At 38.4% G+C, this 24,843-nt stretch overlaps 1 protein-coding gene across 7 annotated transcripts in view; it reads right to left on the minus strand.

Annotated features, from left to right (window-relative positions):
* The window catches only part of STARD13 (StAR related lipid transfer domain containing 13), a 444,473-nt gene that overhangs the window by 20,166 nt on the left and 399,464 nt on the right, over positions 1 to 24,843 (minus strand). For 4 of the 7 annotated variants that reach the window (XM_081310721.1, XM_081310718.1, XM_081310717.1 and 1 more), the window contains 4 exons: positions 16,065 to 16,128; positions 4,727 to 6,084; positions 3,407 to 3,580; positions 2,076 to 2,292 (listed from right to left, as the gene is read on the minus strand). In XM_081310721.1, the coding sequence (XP_081166847.1) occupies positions 2,076 to 2,292; positions 3,407 to 3,580; positions 4,727 to 6,084; positions 16,065 to 16,128 (1,813 nt within the window). The remainder of the gene's footprint in view (positions 1 to 2,075; positions 2,293 to 3,406; positions 3,581 to 4,726; positions 6,085 to 16,064; positions 16,129 to 24,843) is intronic. The other 3 variants (XM_081310722.1, XM_081310720.1, XM_081310719.1) reach the window with 1 other exon arrangement.

The raw sequence follows: 24,843 nt of genomic DNA on the forward strand, positions 1-24,843 counted from the left end.
CACACTCAATTGAATGATCCTTGTGTCTATAATATAAAAAACAGACAAATTATCCAGAAGCAGCACACTGTTTTCAAGAGCTGGATAGTGCCTTAGGAAAAAATTATTCCTCCTATTCTCAGATAAAGAACACAACAGGATGTAATGACCAAAATCGTCAACAAAATCTACAGACCAGATTCATCAATGAGTTGCACAGGACCAACTCTTAAAGTGTCCCCTAATGCTGGAGATGGAGCCACCCCAAAGTTCACAAGGGAAAAGCAATTCTAACAGTACAGTAGAATGCAGTGGTTAAACACGGTAGTTAAACTCTGGAGTTACACAGATTTACAAGCAGGTGTTGGCTCCATGATGGAGGCTGGGGTATTAACTACCTAGGGTAGATCTAGGATTAAATGAAGCAGTGAAAGCAGAACTTGCTGGACAGTCAAGAAAGGTTACTGTTATTCAATTTATGGCATAGATGGACTGTATTCCCTTTGGGCATTCCTGAACCAACAACTGTTTTTTCTTAATATATTTTCTTCTGATAAGTAATAGCTGGCCATACTTTTGGAGAAAAATATTCTCTTTCATAGCACCTTATTTTTAAGCACTTTGCTGCCCTTATTTCTCAGAAATAAGAGGCATGTTATTAAATTCATTTCACAAAACCAAAACACCATCATTGCAGCAACAGCAGCCACTCCACCTTCTACAATGACATCCAAATATGCAAAAATATATATCTATATATCCTCTAGATTAGACATGCAAAAGATTGAAGAGCATAATGTCTCTAGTTAAATCAAAGATGATTTCAAATGACAAAGTTACTCCTACTTTGCTCCACCAAAATCTAGTATTTAATTTATTCAGAAATCATCTTGCCTGTATGTGTGCTTTCAGTTTTGGTTCTCTACAAGAATCAGTGCCAAGATCTTTGAACTCATGTAACTCAGCTCATTTGTGTCAACTGAGCCATGGTCAAGGGCAAATCAATAAAAGTTTTGAATAATCTAAGGTTGGTACATATTCTCTGCATGCCATTAAAAAGTGTGGTGAACAAAGATGGTTACTTTGTTGCCTGCAAATACATCCACTACTCAAGGTTGCAATTTATGAAGCAGGGACATGACTTTTATTTTGGACAGAATGTTTAAGAAACTAATGGGTGTTAATTTGGAGAAGCAAAGGCTTTGCTTTGTAAATTACAGGATGGATTTCACTCTGGGCTTAATCACAGTCCACCATTATTATGGTCCTCAAATAGTCTCAGAGGCAGAAAATAATCTCTAAATATTTTGTATAACAAAAGCTTTAATCAACTCTTTTAGATGAAAGGATATTTGATTCAGATCATACTGTTTTCATATTTTTTATCACTTTTTACTTGTACATTTTAAAAAGATGTAAATAAATCTGTCTTTGGTTTAAGATTTCCTGGTCATATGCTGCTTCAAAAAATTAATAAAGGGAGTTACAAAAACCAATTTATTTTTTTACAAAAATAATATGAGAGGGATAAAAGCATGCTGTGAAATCAGTGGTGGCATTGAGGCTATAATTAAAAAGCAAATGCAAACTGGGCACAGTGGTACATACTTGTAATCCTAGCCACTCAAGAGGCTGAGGCAGGAGGAATGCAAGTTCAAGGTCAGCTTTAGCAATTTAGTAAGACCCTCAGAAACTTAGCAAGATCCTCTCTCATAAAAAGTAAAAAGGATTGGGGATGTAGCTCAGTGGTAAAATGCTCCTGGTTCAATCCCCAGTACCAAAAAAAGAAAAAGAAAAAAAAAAAGAAATGCAGGACATAGCTTACCTTTCAGTTTCTTGGGAATGTAAATTAGACATCAGAGGTACAAATATTAACATTAACTTTCTGCAGTCACTTCAAGGTGTCGCCCCAGTAGTCATGAGGAAACATCCTCACGTAGATTGGCAGGGATTGAGCCTAGTCAAATTAAATTTTAGCGTGTAAAGATTGTAATGCCTTTTAGGTTTGGTGGGGCAGATCTTGCCTGGGAGTGAACAGATCTAACTCAGTCTGGCATTCCATCAATCCAAGTCCAAATCTAGGTTTACAGCCATACCTGATCAAGGCAGTTGCTACGAAGATATCTCAGTGCTTGCTGAATGCTCTGAGGCAGAGGTTGTCCCGTTCTTTGGACGTGGACTATGAGAGGAACACCAAAGACAGCCTTGTCTTTGTAATCAGGAACTTTCATCCTCTTCATGAACTTTGGAACTGACCTAGAATTCACAGAAACCAGGTCATGCAAGCCCCCTGGGGCACACCGTGGGGAGAGGCTGTGGAAGCAAGAGAAAGGAAGCCAAGCTCTTGTTGGAATACCCGAGAGACACAGGGAGAATTCAACATTCTTTCTCTATTAATCACATTGCATGGCAATACTACGTGTGGCCCTTGCCTATGTTATGTCTACTAGACAGCATGAGTCATGTTTGCAGAATGTATTTGTAGCTTTGTTTTCAAGTCAAATGGACAGTTTTCCAATTGAATTGTTATTGCCACATCTCTCAAGTGATGAACACTTAAAAGTCCCCAACAGAATAAAATTAAACACATGTAAAAATTCCAACAGGAACAAGAAATCTGGTTGGGGTTGCAGGAAAAAAGAGAGGAGAGAAGATAAACCGCATTTTTTGTTTGTTTGTCTGTTTGTTTATGTTCTTAGTTTTCTGGAGCCAGTTGCATTTTTTAAAGGAATTTTAATACATAAGCATATATTAATTTGACCATGCAATTTATAAACTTCTAAAATATTTTTTTTAATAAAAGCACCATGGATTCATCTACATACATAATATATAACATAGGGACAAAAACTGACACATTTTCAAATTCACCAAATCATCTACAATAGATCTATATACAAGTTCCAACATATGATTTAAAGTCAGTTCCTTAATTACAAAGGTTCACTGGATATTCTCATTTTAATTTTCAAATGAAATAAAAGCATAAATGTATTTGAAGAATCAAATGCACTTTGAGTCAATCAATGTTCTAAGTAGTGAGTTCTACATTGGGTGAGAAAGTACAAGTGACACATGTTTCTCTGCAGACTGCCAGAATTATTTTATAGTCAGTTTATTTTTAATTCCTCTGTTCACAATTAATCACCCTTTACTTGTCTCTTTTTTCTGTCTTGAAGTCTGACTGCCTTCCCTGGAAACCAACTGAGAGCTACAAATAAAGCAATGCTTCCTGCAGGCTACATCACACCCGAGCTGCGCCTGCCCAGAAGGCGGACAGGGAGACAGAACTCCGTGCATTACTTCAAGGACAGCATCAGGACAGGCAGTGAATGGATTCTTCAGACATCAGAATGCAAACACTGAAGTTTTTGCAATCGCATACTTAGCTGTGAGCGAACAATCCCACTGTGAACGTGCTACGCACCATGTCCAGCCATGCTTGTTGGACATGGAGTACTTCTCCATGATGGCTGTGAGGCGGAGCAGTGAGAAGCGCTGGAGCAGGTTCAGCTGGCCGGCTGTCTGACTGCTGATGTGGGGTGACGCCGGGGATGGCTGGGGCTGGTGTGAGAGCTGGAAACTGTTCCATCGGAGTCGCCTTGAGCAGAAAGACCATCAGAGAAGCCAGTCACAAAGTGGACTCGGTACTGGGAAACACAGGATATCCCTCATCTCTAAGCAGCTAATCAAAACCTTTTCTGAGCCAAGAAAATCACAGAACAAATGTAATTGACAACACAAATGTATAGAATTGAGATAAAAAATTGTTTTTTTCCAAGTTGGAAAAATTATCAGTTTTGTTATGAGGTTTAAATAAATGATTCAATAATTTTTGTTTATTCCCAAATTCATTCCCCAAATATTGAGAACTTGAGACTTGCGTGTGTGTGTGTGTGTGTGTGTGTGTGTGTGTGTGTGTAAGACAGTGACAGAGACTGAAAGACACAGAAAAAGGAAAAGAGACAGAAATGGAAACAGAAAGATGGAGACAGAGACATAGAAGGAGGGTGAGCAGAGAAGGAGTGCTCTCAGACATTTGGGGGCTGTAGACCACTTCATGCTTCCTTCTGGGCCTCTTTGTCTAACTCCTGGACAATGTTGAGATGGAGACTGAAAGTGACAGGCTCAGATGACAACATCAATGAGCCTTAAGACTAAGCACTGTTTCAACCAGAGCCAGCCACACACACAGTGATAGTGATTCTACTAGTTAGACCCTCCCAGGGCCATTTTTTTAGGATATTTCTGAAATAATCTTTGTAAACCAGCTTTTACATGGTTTATAATCAGCATCTTAAAGCAAAACCAGTTTATAAGGCACCCACCTTAGATCTCAGATATTTCTCATGGGTTTAAAGAGTTTAATTTTGGAAGTAGAAACATTTTAACTAATACTGGGAAGCATCTGTGCACAGGGACTGCGCCTCAGTTGTCTGCCATTCCCCATGTGGATGCCTAGAAAAGAGCTTTGCAAATAAGAAGCTCAAAATAATTTTTTAAAAATAAAACTAAGATTGAAATAAAGGGTAAAGAGAAATAAATGTGTTTTGACATGGATTTGGTTACTGCATCTGTACAAAAGATTCACTTCTGTTCAAATAATTCTAAGCCACATAAGAATGGTATCACCCAAGAATGGTATCAGGCTTTCTGTAGATTCTCTATATATTTATTAAAGCAAATAAACAAAGCATAACTCTTACAAAATGAATGAAACTCCATTTTATGAAACCATGCGACCTACCTGTTTGGCCTGGTCAGAGAAGCCCCTACACCAGAATCCCTCCTTTCTCTGACCCCAGGGGCCTCAGACTCATTCAGAGACGTTCCGTCTCTTTCTACATCACTGGGTGTTGTCCGACCTTCTGAGACAGAGTGGCCCTCAAAATCTAAGGTGATCTGATTAGGAGATGGCAAGGCAGGTAAACCAGGTTCCCCACCCAACGCGTCATGAGTCTGCAGTTCAGGCAAGACATTTTTCGACCAGTCAGCCACTACTTCTTGGAGTCCATTGACTTGCTGCAGGATGTCATCCAAGATGAACAGGTCATCTTTCTCCAAGTCCAGCAGATCTCCTGTGCTGGCATACAGATGGGAGCCAGGGACGTTGTCATAGATACTGACTCGGCTTGCTCTGTGGCAGGATGCCATGAGCCTGGGCTCCCTCCCGCCAGAGCCCTGCTGCCTGCCCAGGGAGATGCTCCCGGTCCTCCAGTTAACCCCATTGCTGTTATCTGTGGGTGACAGGCTTTCGATAGAAAGTGCCTTGGGGAATGTTCCTGGTTTATGATCCTTGGGAATATGCACCACCAAATTCTCTTGGGAGTGAAACCCATGAGTGTGGCTTTGGTCTTCTGGATCCCGCAGTGCTGTCCCTGCCAGCACATCCAGGTCCTCCAAGTACATGCCCCCACGCTTGTTGGCCTCCTGGTGGCATTTTCGTTCCTTCAGGCATGGCGTGCTCACCCCACTGCTGCTGTTTGAGGGGCTGCTCTCACCACTGGATTTGCTGGAGCATGGAAGCCCTTTTCTGCAGGCGGCTGGGGGTGAGTTCTGGAGATCTCCATTTGGTATTTGGATGCATTGCATGGCCTTAAAGGACTCAGGCTCCTGTTGTAACACAGGTCCACTGATCACAAGGCCACCTGTCCGCCCTGGCCCCTTATGCTTCCCATGGACTCCCTTAGCTCGGAGTGTTTCCATGCGTTTCAAAATCGACTTGGCCCTGGCCCTGTTGGATTTCTCATTCTTGGGGTGCAAAGGGTGGTTGAGAGTGTCTCGGGGGGACTGTGGGAGGCCACTGCTGACTAGGGTGGCCTCCAGCATGACTGGGCTGTCAGCACAGTACGGGCCTGACTGACGGCGGCCGTCACTGCCTCCGCTGCTTTCACTGTGAATGGAGCAGACCTCGGGCTCACTCAGGTCTGTGAGGACGCTCTCACTGCTGGTTGTGTTTCTCATCATAGGGCCCACGGGTGACCCATTTCTGTCTCCCCCAGGGAATAGTGTGTGCAGGTCGTCCACACGAGACCACCTGCGGCTGGTTCTCTGGAAAGTCCATTTGTTGCTGATGCAAAGATCTTCCTCATCTGAGTCGTCACCCTGCAAAACATCAGGGAGGAGGCTCATTACAGGGAGCTTGCAGCAAGGCGGCCTAGGCAGGCACAGCACTTCCACCTCCTTACCCCTCACTTTTGGCACTTATGCTGGGGTTCCTTGGCACCCCTGCTTGGCTCCTCCTCCACTTTCATTATAAATCCTCTTCCTCCCCAGAGGACCTCTTCTTAACTTGCCAAGTTTCCATTTTCATAGAATTTTTGCATCCTTCTTTCTTCTCTAACAATTTTTTCCTGACTGATTACAAAGAGGGTGTAATTACCATCTGACTAGACAGTCTAAATATAAAACACCTGCAGTCCTTTTTTTCACAAAAAAGCTCAACTCTGCTATAAAGGGTACTTACTTCTTTTCCCATATCTCTTTGCTGAGTCCCAGGACCCTTATTCTTTAGGTAATTTCTTTGGAACCTCAATGTCAACAGATCGTAAAACTAACAATCCTTAACCACAGTCTCCCAAACTTGATTCTTATGGTATATTTCCTGTATAAATTAACAGCAAAATCATGTACTAAATTTCTTTGAGTAGAATTTTGGGAGTCAATGTGGAGATCACATTTGAACAGAGTTCAATCCAGCTGCTCTGCCTTCTGCAGGAATGCCTTTGGAGGGACATGCCCTCTAAGTTGTGGTCAGTCCCCAGGGCTTTGCAGTGTCCTGCCTTCTGTATCTGACACACTGGCCTCACCTGTTTTTGCCTGAATCTGCAACACCTGAGAGATGACAGACTTCATTCCCTGAGGGCAAAGATGATCTTATTTATCTTTGCATATCTTTGGGTCCAGCATGGACCTTGAGGGACAGCATATAATTTACTTTCAAAATGAAGGGTCAGCTCCTGCTCCCTTTTCACCATGCACACCACCAAGACCCTATGTGGAAATGATTTTCAAATCTGTTACCTCTTTCATATCTTCACTCTCACTCCCTTGTCTAGGACCCTGACACCTCTCTCTAAATCTGTTACAGTAAAAACCTGGCGAGAATTCTTGTCTCCAGCATGTTTCACAACTAAGTGGCTTTCCACAGTACACTCCAAATATGATGATGTATAATTTCCCAGAACAGAAGCCTTCAGCTTGACAGCATCCACTCTCAATTGTTACAGGGAAGGTCAACAAGAGCAGGACCTGTCTTTCTCTATTTTGCTTATATTTATATCCTTCCAAATTTCAAACCCATAATAATTGCTTAACTTTTTTTTTTTTAAATTACTTTGTCATCCAGTTCTAAGACCTGGTTCTGACTGGTAGTGGCATCGGTTAAGAGCTATGCAACAATGTACAAGTTACTTACCCTCACTACAGTAAATTTCCATTATGTGTATAATCAAAAATAGGCTCTGCCTCATATGTTTGCTGAGAGAATTAAATTAGGTAATGATGGTCCCTTGATGTGAGTTATTTGTTTACTTGTCATTTTTCCATGTTTCAGTTGTTTCTATCTTTCAAAATCTAGATTCTATCTGGGTTGGACAAAATTCCAACATTCAAGAATAAGATGGAAGAAAGTACAAAGTCAAGGTACAAACAGGCATTCCAACTTTGTCTTCACAGTGGGGAACTTAGCTTTGATTTTTAAAGCTAAGTCGTATGGAGCTTTGGTGAAAGAATTTTAGAAATTGTAATTGTACACATGGAAAAAAAGCAAGATTCTGGGACTATGACTCAACATAGGCTTTCCTTATGATACTTTCGACTTCCTCTTTTTCTGTGATTAATATCATAAAGACCAACATCTGAGCGACATTTATGTATAAAGCAATATGATAGCTGAAGGCTGGGCTGTTAGATTTTCAGATCACATTTCAAGAAGCTTGTAAGAAGAAGTTGATATTGAGTAAGTATTCTGAAAACATCCCTTCAACAAAGAGTTTTAGAAAAGGCAAAAGAAGGATCCACTTTTAGAGAAATATAGATATTTAAAAATAGAAACTATAATATTTAATTTTGGTTCCAAAGACTCTCTCAAGCCTGGTTACTGATGCTAGCAAACCACATACTAGTTGGATAAAGACTCCTTTATTTAGGTTAAGGAGAGATGCCAAGCTGGGCTCTGTGGACAGGGGCTAGAATGCACCCATGTCTGCTGGGCTTTAGGAGCTTATTCCACTAGATTTGGCCAAGAGGAAGACATTTACAACCCAACCGAGGCATGTGGAAAGTGGTAAATCCCTGAAAAAAGAGGCAAAGAGTTCAGGGAAATTCTGCAGTATTTAAGTTTTTTTGAACCAAAGCAATAAAAAATAAAAACAAAACAAATAAAAAAGAAAAAAAAGCACCCCTTCTCCTTTTGCTAAAGGAGAAGCATAAAATTATCATAGTATATCCCCAATGGCATAAAATTCTGAGTCTGTTTTTTCCACTAGTACAAGATCTTTTAAATTATTGACTGTGACATACAATAAGAGATTCATTTTCCACCACAACTCAGGGTATATATGTATATTACATTAAAGCAAAAAAAATGCTATAATAATTAGCCCTTTTTGTTTGTACTCTCATATTTTATCCAGGTTGGACATCCTTAATCTAAAATTATAAAATTTGAAATGTTTTGTGTCTATATGATGTCACAAGTGGAAAATTCTACACGTGACCTCATGTGATAGGGTGCAGTCAAACCATAGGCACACTAAAAATATTGAATAAAACTGCCTATAGGCTAAGGTATATATGAAGCCTAGATAAATTTCATGTTTAGAATTTGATTCTGTCCCTCAAGTATTTCATTATATATGTGCATATATTTCATAATGCCCCGAAATTAAAATCTGTATTCCTTCTGGTCCCAAACATTTTGGATAAGAGATACTCAACCTATAGTCTAGTTTGTTTCATTTTTTGAAACATTGTTTTTTTTTTTTTTGTGACCCATTAAATTCATCTGCAGTGTGTTTTGCATGGCTTCTTGGTATATTGTCAGCTTCTTTTATACACTCGGGACCCAGAAGAGTGTTCAGGTGCATGGTAGCCTCCCAAATAGTATTTCTGGAAATATCTTAGTTTTTAAGAAATTATCAGGTTTCATCTGATTTGTTTTTTAGGTTACAAACAAACTGTTGTGATTATTTAGAAATGCTAAGTGCAGATTTCTGGGAGTTGGATGTGTTTATGAAGACTCTAACTATGTGGTATACAAGATCATGAATATACTATGGATACAGAAAATATGAATTTCATTAAGATAATTGACAATAATATTGTCGTGACTGAGACAGCTAACTATGCTTGAAGCGGCTAGAGTGTTGTTAGTAAGTGGTTGAATAACTTCATGAAAGAGTGTGCTCAAAAGACTGAAAGCAATTGAGGAAGGGATCTCAGGAGGTATAACTCAAGGTTATGGGCATTTTAAGAATAAATTCATGAGTCAGAAGAACTCATGCTTTTAAAATGTAGAGATGACAAAATCCAAAATGCTCCAAAGTCTGAAACTTTAGATACCACAAGTAGAAAATTCCATACCATAAAATTCTCTTCCATCTGTGTACAAAATTACTAAATATATTCCATAAATTACCTATAAGGTGTATAGGCCCCATCCCCAAAGTATCTCATTACATATATGCAAGTATTTCAAACTCTAAAAATATCCCCAATACACTTCTGATCCCCAGCATTTTGGAAGGGATATTTATCCTGTATTGAAATCTATAAATATCTTAACAGAATTGAAGAATGGTTTGTTGATAAGTGGAAACTGCATGAATAAATGTAAAAATACTCCAACTTCAAAAATAAATTATAAGATATCTTATAGGATGAAACATACTTAATTCAACTCCTCTTTCAATTAATAACCTTGAGCGATTGAGCAGATTTAATCTTAATGTGGGTTAACCATGGAATATGGCTACCGAAGACACCAACCTTAGGATGTGTGATCAGAGCAAGGATCCAGAGTCTCAGGAGGTTAGAGTCCAGTGTGTCTTTTTTTCTTCTGCCATATAGGGGATTGAACCCAGGGGCTTTACCAATGAGCTGTATCTCCAGTCTCTTTTTATTTTTATTTTGAGATAGGGTCTTGCTAAATTGCCAAGGCTGGCCTTGAATTTGCCATCCTCCTACCTCAGTCTCCTGAATCACTGGGATTATAGTTATACGCCACTGTGCCAGGTAAGCCCACTGTATTCTCATTGGTCACATCAGTCAGGAACAATAGGCTTTTTCTAAATATTATATTTAGGGAGTACATTTCTAGAGAAGAACAATCAGGATGAGCAAGGATCTAGGAACCACTATGTTCTGTGAAGGATATCTAAAGAACTAACAGTGTTTGGTTTAGAAACAAGGAATTCTAGACAGTGCAACTCAAAGTGTGGTGGGGGTTGCCTGGGGCCCCAAACTTCCAAGTCATGTGAGACAGGCACAGAAATTGAGAGTAGGCATTAATTGACTGTCCCCATTTGACAAGGGCTTTGCTATCCAAGATCAAGATTGGTGGATCAGTCTTTTCACATAGGGTAGATTGGTTTATCTACTACAACCCACAGTGCTTCATGTATAGGCTTGATTGTTCCACATAAAGATAATCTAAATTTACAACTTTATAATTACAAGACATGGCTAATGAGGAGGGTGTTAGATGGGACTTTGAAAGTATGGAATGACCTGTTTCATTAGAATAACAGGTGTTTGAAGGAAAACTCTCAGTTTTGAAACTGCTTTGAAATCTTAATTCCATTCTAGTCAGTGAACTCTGTAGGCGAGTTTCTGACTGGTATTAAAACAAAACAAAAAAGAAACATTTTAGATGTACATTATTCCTGTGATTAGGGTGGTTGTCCATTCTACCAAAATTATATAACAAACAAAAACTCACTGTCACATTAAAATTCTTATATATTCATGATTACAGTGATGGTTCGAAATGTGTAGACAAGTATTTAATATGAGGAATTTGTTGCCATCTCAATGTAAAATTTTTATTTACTTAAGATAGATGAATAACAAAATTATGAGTAGGATCACAATTCTTCATATCATGCACATGTTCAATAAAAATATGAACAGTTTTTGTCATTTTTTTCTATTTTCTGTTTCTTCTATTTGTTCTGCTCATATTCATTGGGGTGTAATTTTGTGTCTAATACTAAAACATTTAGTATTGCTAAAGCCTTACTAAAATATTGGTATTTTCCATAATTAAACATTTCATATTTCTAACTCATGTGCATTAAATTTTATAAAAGCATTGTGGCAGACAAGAAATAAAAATAAAACAAAACCCCAGGTAATTTACAACAGATAGTTTGGGAAAATTTGTTCTGGATTGAGCAGGGGTCAGAAAACATTTTCTGTGAAGGGCCAGACAGTAAGTAGTTTAGGTCTACAGGCTTTATGGTCTCTGTTGCAAATACTGAACTCTGTTGTCTCAAAAACAATGGTTATAACTGTGTTCCAATAAAACTTTATTTACAAAAACAGAATAGTAGTTTGTCAATCTCTGCTCTAGAGGACAGAGCTGAAGGGCTGGTATATGCAAAAAGGAAAATCCATAGTCTCCAGAGAAAAGAGCTAGCATCAGATGGGCTAATTTATTTCATATCAGCTTTTAGCTTATTATGTGGAAGACTGCTAGTAATTAGAAAAAAAAATAAGGTGCCTTGTGATGGAAAAAGCTCATCCTGTTGAGAAGCTTACAAGCGGGGGCTGAATGAATTGTGAGGGACGCTCTGAGAAAGAAATCCTGTAGTGAGGGGGTGGAGGTTGGAAAACATGACCGAGGATCCCTTCCAGCTCCAAGATTCTAAGGTTCTAAGACATTCACACGCAATTCAAAACTGTTCATGTTCTCCAGCAAGTGAATGATAGAAGACAATGTCGTTTTTCTCTCGTTTGACTCTGCTGTTCAGAGCTGCCAGAGGAGTGCTGTTTGTGGAGGATACGAGGCTGGGAAAGGCTGTGAGGAGGTGGGGTGAAGACTGGGCCCTCAGCCACAGCTGCGGCTCCTCTGCAATGCCCATGGCATCCAGGCAGGGGTGCTGGCTGCAAGGTGGCAATTAGTCATGGTTTTTATGTTGCTTTCCACCATTGGTCATGATTTCAGAGAGTCTTATTAAAACTGGAATTTAAACCAGAACCTTCTTTTGAAGCTGCTCTTTCATTCCTGGGCCGTCTTTGTTATGAGGAAAGACCAGTCTGTTGTGGGCATGTGTCTCCTTTTTTCATTAAGAGCCTGACGGGAGTCTCCAGAATCCATTTTTCCTTTGAATAGAAGTCACATCACATAAACACTAGCCAGAATCAGGGAGCTCAGTGTCGTCATGAAGCCAGTGTGAATTTGGTAGGTAATAATGAGAAAGAAACATTTTTCTGAGGACTGGCAGCTTGGTGTGTGCCTTAGGGTTTTTAATTTAGATGAGTCTCCGACGTTTGGCTTTTTCTAAAAGTGAGATCATTATTCACTGAAATTATATATTCCTTGGAGACAGATGCCAAACAGACACTCCATAAAGAGGGGATTAAAAAAAAACAACCCTGGAATTTGGTCATATCTTTACATGGGAAAGAGGAGCCACAAGGATATGCAGCTGCAAGAGGCAGCTAATCCACAGTTACATAGACATTTAGAAGCGTGTCTTCCATTAAAGTTAACTGGGGCTGAGTGGCTGAGTCAGCCTGTTCAGGGCAGGAATGTGCCACTTGGAATGAGGCAGGGATGAAAAACCTGAAGTCACAGGCAGCCCACTGCAGGTGTGCCCAGGCTCTCCTGCAATGCCTCTTGGCTGAGTTTTAGTCAACCTTTCAGTGAGGCCAAGATCAGATGAGAACACTGGTCTCCACCTGACTCTCAGTGGCAGGGACAGCGATGTTGAATCCTTAATCAATTTTCTCTTCTACAAAAGTGGTTAGACACTACCTTGTGGGAGGGCAGGTGCAATGTCATTCTCCTGGTGCTTTACAAGTGACATCTGACATATACCTAACCAAGTATCTTCACTATATATATATATCACTTATCTATGGACTTTTCATTTTCTTCCTTTGATCAGGCCATCCAAATCTATGGAATTCAACAAGATTGCCATGAAGACAATCAATGGTAGATTTAATACAGACGGAAAGACACATCTTTTTTTTTTTTTTTAAACAACAGTACAAATAGTTAACTGAATGTATTGCTGAGGAAACTGAGACCCTTCCAGCTCTCAGACAAGGGCCAGAAGCTCACTCAGGTTCCAATACATTTCTGAATATCTTTGAAAGGTGAAGAGAAGCATTCTGGTACCAGAACACTGGTGTTCAAATCCTGCCTCTACCATTTCTGTGTGGCTTTGGGCAAGTAACTGGGCCCTTTGATTTCTGCACCTGTGACATGGACTTAGTGATGGAGAATAGGGTCTGGCAGAGAAGAGGCTCTGTGCTAGCATTTGTTAACCACCCAAACTGCCAGGCAAGCCCATGTCACTCTGCCGTAGATTTAACAACCTCAAGGGGAGAAGGACTGTGATACTGGCCACTTGAGCCATTTGGGAACTAGATTCTGCAAAACAACAAGTCAGAGTCTCTGAAGATTGGAGATAAAGATTCTGCTTCTATTTCTTGGATTGCTTAAAACGGGAACAGACCTAGAGGAAATTCTACTGTCTTAATTTTCTTCTAAATAAATGAATTCCAAAGTTGGCTGGAGTTTCACAGGGTGTTCAGTTCCTAAGTCTCACTTTCTATTTTTGATCACTTGGACTAGTGTTAACCCTGTTCTTATTTTTTTTTTCATAGTAAAATCAAGAATTACCCTATGACTTATGTAAGAGTAGATTACAGAAATGAGTGCTACACACAACACCTTCTGCATCAGAGTTTGGATTCTCAATAATGCTGGTCATTACCGAGAGTCACAAGTGGGTAGAGACCACATCTTGAATTTTTTATTTGAAAATTCAGGCCATGACGCTCCAATTTACAGTGGAAAAAGCAGTATTTTATTTAAGTGCATGCTTTTGTGAGACCTATTGCTTAGCAGGGACTGTACAGTGTGTGCCACTATAGCCAACATAAGAAATACACCAAGAATGTCAGAATACTGAAGTGACCAATTTACAGAGGAGCTTTTGTGAACATAATGCATGAGGAGCCTAACAAAGGTTATTCAAGACTATTGCGCCTGTGGGTTTTGAAAAGCTGATGACAGGGTAAAAATCCAGTCACTCCACTTTGTGGGAAACAAATCATGTCATTAGTCGGAGGCATTTTCTTTTGTGATACACTGCAGCTAAAGGTCTGTAGAGGCAGTCGTCTATACCCGCCATCTGAGCACCCACGCTTTAGACACACAGGCATGGCTGTGTTCAGTTTAATAAGAACCATGTGTTACAATCAAAACAACATCTGACCCTCATGCTTCAAATAGTATGTATGCTTCTCAAGGGGTCTATTCAGCCAGACAGCTGTCGGGAGGTATATTCCCACATTTTAAATTTGTCTTTGGCCTGGAAAAATTCCTCATGTTTTAATACTTCTCTGGATATTGTTTTTCACTCCTTTGCTTCCTTAGCTTAAATCGTTGATTCCTAGCTCAAATCCTGAATTGTTTTTAAGGGGAGGTCAATCCAAATTCATTTGAGTTTTTTTGAAGGGGTGCTATTTTAGAGAACAAATTCAGGTTAACATTATTTTTAAAGATTAGGTTACCCAGGAGGTTCTTATAATCCATTGGATGTAATGATTTCTCTGGGTAAACCAAAATAAAGAATACTTTCTTTTGACTGAAAGATGTTTTCTCCATTTCTTCAAAATATACTGAGGCTTGATTAGTTAGTTACACAATTGAGATGCTAAAGGAAAAGAAGTAGTGAATGATTCTAATCCTGGATTTCCTTAAAAAGGATCAATTCAGTGACAAAGAGATAGAACATCACAGTGGTTAGGAGCTTTGGTTATGAAGTTAGATGTTCCTGAGGTTGAAACCCTGTTATACCACTAGCTGTAAGGTTATAGGCAAATGACAGCCTGTTCGAGGTTTACTTTTTTTTTTTTTTTTTTAATCTAGAAAGCAGAGAAGTCTTACAGAAATGAATTAAATGATAATGTATGGTAAGCACATAACCTAGTTTCTGGAAAATAGAAAGTGCTTGACAAAGTATAGGTTGAATATCTCTTACCTAAAATGCCAGGTAAAGAACGCATTTGAGATTTTGGAGTCTTTTTGACTTAGGAATATTTGTATAGGTTTTATTGGTTGAGCATCTATAATCAGAAAACCCCAAATCCATAATGATCCAAAATCCAAAATTTTTTGAGCATCATGTAGGTGTTCAAAAAGTCTTGTATTTGGGTATGATAGATTTTGGATTTTCAGGTTAGGTATGCTCAGCCTGTATAGCTTTAAGACTGAAATCTCAAGATTTGTTCACTCAGAGGGAATAACACATGCAAAGGAGCAGAAAAATACAGTAACTTTTTAAAATGCACCAAATATTGTGACTGGATAAAAGTGCAAGGGAGAGAATAGTTAAAACGAGGCAGACTCAGTATTTTGTGGTTATACTGTCGACTAGTTCTTTTAAAAGTTACATCATCAAATGAACCTGCATGAGAATGTATGCATATTTGACATACAGAACAAACCATAAGATAACTTAGCTTGGACCCAATGATCCTTTTCTGAAAACTCTTTTAATCTGAAAACTCTTTTAATTTTGTGGAGTATTTGAGTCTAATATAGGTTGGCATTTACAAATATACAAATTTCGAAAAGATTACCAAGAACTGAGATATTTACAACTTTATTCAAATCCTCTGATAAAAATACTAAAGCAAACTGAAACAGTGAGACAAACAGCTCTCAGAGTGGGTTTACAATGGATTTATTTAGGACCACTGTGATAATTTGGGATATTTGGAGAAGCAACATAGATGGTAGAGTATTTCAAAATTTTGTTTGGTTCATGTTGTTTTTAATCTATGAATACAAACTGTTTCTGTTGATGTGGTCATTGTCTTAGCCACGTATGGACACCTACCTTTTTCCTTTGGAAGTTCACATCAAGTTTCATTGAGGCACACTTGTTCAATGTATTTAGTCGTCTAGAAAACAAGGGGAAAAAAAGATGATTACTACCTCTAATGAATCTAAATTGTCTTTCCAGTTTGATAATCCTCCTTTACTTTTCAGTAAAGTTGAAAGAGCAGAAACAACCTATTATGTCCCAAGACAGCAGAAAACATGTAGTTTTCATTTGTGCCTTTTGACCTAAGAGAACTCCGTCATTAGGCCCACCCATATTGTACTTTCTCTAATCTAAACCCAGTCCTTTCCGGCTTCCCTTTCCACCCTTCTTGCAATCCATGCCAATCATTTTAGCTATACTTTCACCAGTCCCTCAATCATTTGCCACCTTGACCTTCCATCAACTCTATCCTACTAATCCCCAAATAGGATCTGTTTAACCATCTGTCTTTTCTCTTGGTCTCAGGCAGTTGGGTATACATGGGAAAGTAACTTACACTATATTGCTGCATTATACATGCTATGCCCTTAACTATATTCCCCTCAGAACTCATGTGTTGAAGCTCCAGCCCCCAGTGTGACTGTATTTACAATAAAAAGGTACTTGAAGGTAAATAAGGTCACAAGGGAGGAGTCCTGATCCAACAGGATTAGTGTCCCTATAAGAAGAGACTCCAGAGAGCTTATGTGTTCTCGCTCTTTCTTCCTTCCTCAATTCCCCCCATGTGAGAACACCAGAGAAGGTGGCTGTCAGGAGGTCAGGAAGAGGGTCCTTACCAAGAACCAAATCCTGCCAGGACCTTTACCTTGGACTTTTCAGCCTCCAGAACTGTGAACTGTGAGAAAATAAATTCTTATTGTTGAGCCACCCAGTCTGTGGTATTCTTTCATGGTAGTCCATGCTGACTAATACAGATATTTTGCTTTTCACCCTCAGCTGGGCTCCCAGAATTGCTGCTCAGCAGCGTTCCTTTCATTTTCCCCTCTGTTTGGTTCCTAATGTCTGGCAATCAAAAAGACCCCGTTCCTCAACTGAAGCCTTAGCCACAGCTGCCAATGAGAAAATATAAACTGTTAGATATAAATTCTTTTCAGAATCCTTTTCTTCATCATCAATTATATTTATATGCCCTTAATCCTGCCACTCTGCTTCTGTGCTCTGCAAGAAAAGATGACCCTATTCTTCAAAGCTAACCTTTTTAACCTTGTTCTTTATTTCAATATCCACCACTTCATCTGGGACTTTGAGATTTCATTTGTTCCCTTCCATTCAGCAAACTCTCTCTCAACTTATTTCTTCTCTGTCTTCAATAAATTGACTAACCAATTAGTTAGCTACCTAAAGAACTATAATCAAGCAAACTACCAATCTTCTTTCAATTCTACCTCTCCATTAAGGGTCTATACTCACTACTCCAACATTTTCATGTGAAATGTTTCCTTTTCACTATTTGGAAGACATCCTCAATTTTCATCCAATCTTATTGTCATGAAATTCCCTTCACAAATCCTTTATTATTTTTGTTTCATTTTTTTAATAAAAACATCACAATTAATGAATGCATAAGCTTTGAAGAGTTAAACACTACCCCTCATATCCTTTCCTACTTCTCACTCTTTGGAAACAACTCTTTTAAACTTTTTAATCTTGCAGTGTAAGTAATTATCTACTGAATTTGTTGTTTTGGAACACGCTCACCTTTTGTCTCTTCCAAATATAGCCATGTCATAATTCATGGATAAATCAATATTCAGTGTTTATCATGACCATGGAAATGCTATTCACCTGTATATCATACTTTGATTATTTTTCCTTTCATTTTCAACTTTTGGTTATCTCTGAAGTTAATAAGTATCTAGTTTATTTCCTTAATTTTCTATGTGCTTATCCCTAAATTCAAACCCAAACACTCTCCCAATTACCTCAGTCTCTATGTGTTTTCTATCATATTGGATTGTCTAACAATTTAGTTTCCTTGGAGACTTGTTTCTCTGAGCCTTTTGACCTGTTCTAATCGGGATTTGCTGCCCTTGTTTTGTCTTTTATTCTGAGCTGATCACATTTCTCAGAAATGAGATTCCTCTTGAGAGTGTTTTCCACTGTTCTGGAGCTGAGTAATTAATAGAAGAGTCTTGGGAATGCTGACATTTAGAAAGTATGCAGACTGTGACATGGACTTCTGTTTTTAGTAGAACACCCATCTTCAACCATGTCTGATACTCCCAATCAAGGAAGCTTCTGTTTTAGCCTCTTTGGGGAATCAACTTCTAGTATTGTATTGGTAGTAAGGAGAGAAATCACCTGGATATAGACTGGGGAAGAATTTTTAGGTCTCTACCTACTTTAAAATACAATTCCAAACAACCCTCCTGTTTTTAGCCTACCTCCATGCTCACCAACATTTTTACAGTATTTTATAGTATTAGGGTTTCTTCAGTGAAAAGTGAGTTATATATAACAACTTTCTCCTTTGTCTACTTAAATTTGTTCCTTGGGCTTTCTAAGTCCTCTATGACATATTTCTATTTTTTCTGCATGGAAAATTTTATAGTTGTGATCTTCTTGTGAGGAAATATCTCTCTGAAAATTATTCAGGACTTAGAAGTAAGTAAATTCTAGTGTTCAACCTCTCATCTTTGATCATTGAACATTTTTGTGTGCATAGGTCATATGATTTCAGTTCAGTGAATTTTGGCCATATAATTTATTTATTTAGAATTTAAACAGAAGTATTTGCTCTGTTACTCTGGATGGGCATACTAGAGTATCTCATCTCAAAATAAACTAGATTCTGATGGTACAACCTCTACTGTCACTGATCCATCTCACCTGAGCCCATAGCTACATTTGCAACTACATCTCACTCTCACCAATCTGTGGGGTCTTACGGGTTCTTCAAATTCAAATAACTCATTGCATTCTCTTCACAACTTATCTCCTACTTGCTGTCTGAATGAGTGCATCACCGATAGGTTACCCACACTACAAAATGGAGTCATATTGAGATTCTTCTTCAAGAACTATATCCATTGATCAAGAGGTCCTATAAATTCTACTTCTATAATGTCTTTGAAGAAGACCTTCCTCTCTTTTGTTCCTAGTTCAGTTCCTTCTTATCTTTCACCTAGAGTTAGGCAACAGCCTCTTAATTGGCTTCGCTATTATTCCCAGTGGTTCACACTGAAACCAGTTCTATTTCTCAACTTCTTATCACAACACTCATTGACTTAAAAATGTATGATGATTCTCCTCATTTTTAGTCACCTGCAATTTACCCACTGTCTACAAATTCCTAATAGTGTCAAATAAAATAGGCAATTCTTGATGGGAAGCTGATCATCTGGTCTAAGACTGTCTTCAGTGGATTCTTGGCCTTTGTGGCTAACAGATTATCTTCTTGGTCAATTCCACATGTATTAACATCTTTACCTAACACTGGTATGTGAAATTAAAAAAAAAATGTTACTCATTTGGTAGCTGTGACAGGTTTGAAGGATTGCTCATCATTTATAAAATTTACTTATCTAACCACCTGTTCTTCCATTATAGTTGGGTAGTACAAACCAACCTCTCTATTTGTGAAAAAGTTTATCTACTACATACACAAAATACATCAAAGGGCTCATTCTTAATATGCCATGTAATCAAATACACTGTATATTTTCTGATACATGGAGAAAATGTATTTATTACTTTTAAAGTTGGAGACTTTAACTATATTCATCTTTATAGACTTGGATCCTTTAATCATAAACTAAAAAATCTCTCTGCACCTTAAGAATTGATTATAGACTTGAAGAAAATGTTCACAAAAGTTATAGAGAATCTGATATTGGACTCATAACTAGAAATATTTTTTAATATTTAATATTCATAAAAGTTGAATAATTTTATCTTAAAAATGAGCTAAATTTGTGAATAGGCATTTCTAAGAGAAGATATATAACTGCCTAATAAGCACAAGAAAAGACATTTAACATCATTAGACATGGGAGAAAGGAATTAAAATAAAAATGAGACACCACTACATGCACACTAAAATGTTCAAATTACAAACATTGATAACACTGTTAGCAAGGATCCAGAATTTCTGAAACTCCCAAAAGGATGCAACTTCTTTGAAAAGTCATTTGGCAATTTCTTATAAAATTAAATATACTTAATCATTTGACCCACCAAATCTACTCTTAGTTGTGTGTTCAATATAAAAGGAATTATATGTCCATAAAAAGAATGGTACTTGAATGTTCATAGGAGTCTTATTCATAAAATAATAAAAAAATACAAGTACTCTTTTGAACATGGCGGCGGGCGTAGAGAGATCAAGTCCCTGACCTCTTCAGCTGTGCAGGCATAGGGAGTCGTAAATAACCTAAATCTGTTTGCTCAGGATCACTAGGCAATGCTGAGCTGACGTGGATCTGGGGCGAACAGTCTGGGCCTCTCAGAACATACACTCAGCCCGGATCGGCTGAATTCAAGCTCCCGCTCGCCTGCTTCCCGCAGACAAACAGCTGTGACTCAGCACTAATCCATCCGGCTGAAACAACTGGTCAGCCCTTCTGATCCTACGGAGGTAAATGCCTACCGAGCCTTCATCGGTAGTGGCCACAGGTTTGAAACGGGGCTTGGGAGAGACAGTAAGGACCCACCCGTTGCATTGGTCGCCCGGCAAAGGGAAACGAACTGTCGCCATTTGCAAGAGACACCACCATGGCAGAGAACTGACGTCATCAGACTGCGGCGGAGGAGATAACTTCATTGAAACCTGCGGCTACAGGTGTGTAATTCCCTAGCCTTCCCTCACGACACTTCGGGGAAACCTTAAGGGCCCCTCCCAGCTCTCCCGTAAGGGCCCCTCCCAGCTCTCCCGTGAGCGCGATAGCCAGCCCGAGGGAATCAGAGGTGACGCGGGACCCGCAGCACGGAACTACCGCTCCCACCAGGGCTGAGAGCTGAGGTCTCTTGCACCAGCTACCGGGGGCGTGGCTACCGGAGGGCAAGTAAAATTCGCTGAGGATTCTCAGCCCCAAGCTCTACAAACTTAGGGTCTGAGGGAATGGCAAACTGGAAGAGTGTGCCCAGTCGTTCATGAAAACAGGGCTCCCGGGAGCAGCAGACCTGGCGTGTAGCCAGTATTGTGGTGAGCGGAACCCGTGAGAGGGGCCTGGGTAGAGGAAAAGTGGGAAGTGACTAGACACAAGAGGAGACCCTAGGCACTCAGGATTGGAGACTCGCCCAGTCTGGGAGGAGCTGCTGCACAGTGATTGGTTTCCGCGTATTGACAGGAGAAACTTGGCCTGGTGGGCACAGCACCACCTACTGGAAGAGAAGTTAATCAAACTCTAAGACTGCATTTATTTATTTTTTCTTTTTTTCTTTTCTCTTTTTTTTTTGATTTGGGTTTTTCTTTCATTTTCATTTTTCTTTCTTGTTTTTTTTTAAATTTTTTTTACAATTTTTAAAAATTTTTTTTTTCTTCTAATTTTAATTTTTTTAAAAAAATTTTTTTTCTTTTTTTATTTCCTATTTTTTTCATCTTTTGTCTTTTCATTTCTTTTCAATTATCTTATACCCCCTTCCTTGAATTCTATCTGCTTACTCTCATTCTCTTTAGTGACTTCTTCCCTTCCCTTCTAATACCTTTCCTCCCAAGCATCAAATAAATTTATAGGAGTAAACGGTAACTCAGCAGTCAAACAGAACAAGAAGTAACATGAGCAGCTTCAAAAAGCAAGGAAGAAAAGGAGTACAAACAATGCAGGACAGCCTAAATATTCAGGAGGACCTAGAGTCATCAGAAAAATTGTCATATAAAGAACTCAAGGAACACCTTGGACAGATGGAATGGAACCTTAAAGAGGATACGAGACAGCAAATTCAAGCAGCGAAACAACACATTGAGAATGAATTACATAAACAGATAAAAGAAGAAGTTAAGCATCTTTATCAGGAGATAGAGATTATAAAAAATAATCAAACAATAATTCTAGAAATGAAGGAAATGATAAACCAAATTAAAAACTCAATTGAGAGTATCACTAACAGAGTGGAGCAAGTAGAAGCCAGAACGTCAGATAATGAAGACAAAATATATGATCTTGAAAAGAGCCTAGCCAACTCAGAAAGGCTGGTAAAAAATCACGAGAAAAACATCCACGAGTTATGGGATAACATAAAAAAACCAAACTTACGAGTCATCGGGATAGAAGAAGGTACAGAGATTCAAACCAAGGGAATGAGTAACCTGCTGAATGAAATAATTACAGAAAACTTTCCAGAAATAAAAAAGGAAACAGATATACAAATTGAAGATGCATACAGGACACCGAGCACACAAAATCACAGTAGACCAACGCCAAGACACATTGTTATGAAGATATCCAATATACAGAACAAAGAGAAAATATTAAAAGCTACAAGAGGAAGGAGACAGATTACATTCAGGGGTAAACCAATAAGGTTAACAACGGATTTTTCATCACAGACACTGAAAGCAAGAAGGTCATGGAACAATGTATTTCAAACACTGAAAGACAATGGATGCCAACCAAGAATTCTGTATCCAGCAAAATTAAGCTTCAGGTATGACAACGAAATAAAAATCTTTCATGATAAACAAAAGTTAAAAGAATTTGCAGTCAGAAAACCAGCATTGCAAAGCATTTTGAGCAAAACACTACAGGAGGAAGAAATGAAAAACAATAACCAAAACCATCAGTGGGAAGTGCCTCAGTAAAGACAGAGGGCGAGGGGAAAGATAATCATGGAGAAACAAACTAAATTTTTTAAAAAAGGATGAATAATCAAACATGGATGGAAGTATAAACCATATATCAATAGTAACTCTGAATGTTAATGGCTTAAACTCTCCAATAAAGCGACATAGGCTGGTATCATGGATTAAAAAAACAAATCCAACAATATGCTGCCTCCAGGAGACACATCTGATTGGAAAAGATATACACAGGCTGAAGGTGAAAGGATGGGAAAAAATATACCATGCACACGGTCCTCGTAAGCAAGCAGGGGTGGCCATCCTCATATCGAATAAAATCGACTTCAAGACTAAGTTAATCAAAAGGGATAAAGAAGGACATTATATACTGTTAAAAGGAACCATTCACCAACAAGACATAACAATTATCAATATTTTGCACCAAATAATGGTGCTGCAACATTCATAAAACAAATTCTCCTCAAGTTCAAGAATCAAATAGACCACAACACAATAATTATGGGTGACTTCAACACACCTCTCTCACCATTGGACAGATCCTCCAAACAAAAGATGAATAAAGAAACTATAGAACTCAATACCATAATCAATAACCTAGACTTAACTGACATATATAGAATATATCAACCATCATCAAATGGATATACTTTTTTCTCAACAGCACATGGATCCTTCTCAAAAATAGACCATATATTATGCCATAGGGCAACCCTCAGTAAATATAAAGGGGTGGAGATAATACCATGCATTTCATCTGATCATAATGGAATGAAACTGGAAATCAATGATAAAAGAAGGAAGGAAAAATCCTACATCACATGGAAAATGAACAATATGTTACTGAATGATTAATGGGTTACAGAAGACATAAAGGAGGAAATCAAAAAATTCTTAGAGATAAATGAAAATACAGACACAACATATCGGAATCTATGGGACACAATGAAAGCAGTTTTAAGAGGAAAATTCATCGCCTGGGGGTCATTCCTCAAAAAAAGAAAAAAACCAACAAATAAATGAGCTCACACTTCATCTCAAAGCCCTAGAAAAGGAAGAGCAAAACAACAGCAAATGTAGCAGAAGGCAAGAAATAATTAAAATCAGAGCAGAAATCAATGAAATTGAAACAAAAGAAACTATTGAAAAAATTAACAAAACTAAAAGTTGGTTCTTTGAAAAAATAAATAAGATCGACAGACCTTTAGCCATGCTAATGAAGAGAAGAAGAGAGAGAACTCAAATTACTAATATACGGGATGAAAAAGGCAATATCACAACAGATGCTACAGAAATACAGAAGACAATTAGAAATTATTTTGAAAACCTATATTCCAATAAAATAGAAGATAGTGAAGACATCGATAAATTCCTTAAGTCATATGATTTGCCCAGACTGAGTCAGGAGGATACACACAATTTGAACAGACCAATATCAATGGATGAAATTGAAGAAGCCATCAAAAGACTACCAACCAAGAAAAGCCCAGGACCGGATGGGTATACAGCGGAGTTTTACAAAACCTTTAAAGAAGAATTAATACCAATACTTTTCAAGTTATTTCAGGAAATAGAAAAAGAGGGAGCTCTTCCAAATTCATTCTATGAGGCCAACATCACCCTGATTCCGAAACCAAAGACACCTCAAAGAAAGAAAACTACAGACCTATATCTCTAATGAACCTAGATGCAAAAATCCTCAATAAAATTCTGGCGAATCGAATACAAAAGCACATCAAAAAAATTGTGCACCATGATCAAGTAGGATTCATCCCTGGGATGCAAGGATGGTTCAATATACGGAAATCAATAAATGTTATTCACCACATCAATAGACTTAAAGATAAGAACCATATGATCATCTCGATAGACGCAGAGAAAGCATTTGACAAAGTACAGCATCCCTTTATGTCCAAAACTCTAGAAAAATTAGGGATATCAGGATTATACCTCAACATTGTAAAAGCAATCTATGCTAAGCCACAGGCTAGCATCATTCTGAATTGAGAAAAATTGAAGGCATTCCCTCTAAAATCTGGAACAAGACAGGGATGC

Source organism: Spermophilus citellus, assembly GCF_964194105.1.
Source record: "Spermophilus citellus genome assembly, chromosome: 1".
In the NCBI taxonomy this organism is placed as follows: domain Eukaryota; kingdom Metazoa; phylum Chordata; class Mammalia; order Rodentia; family Sciuridae; genus Spermophilus; species Spermophilus citellus.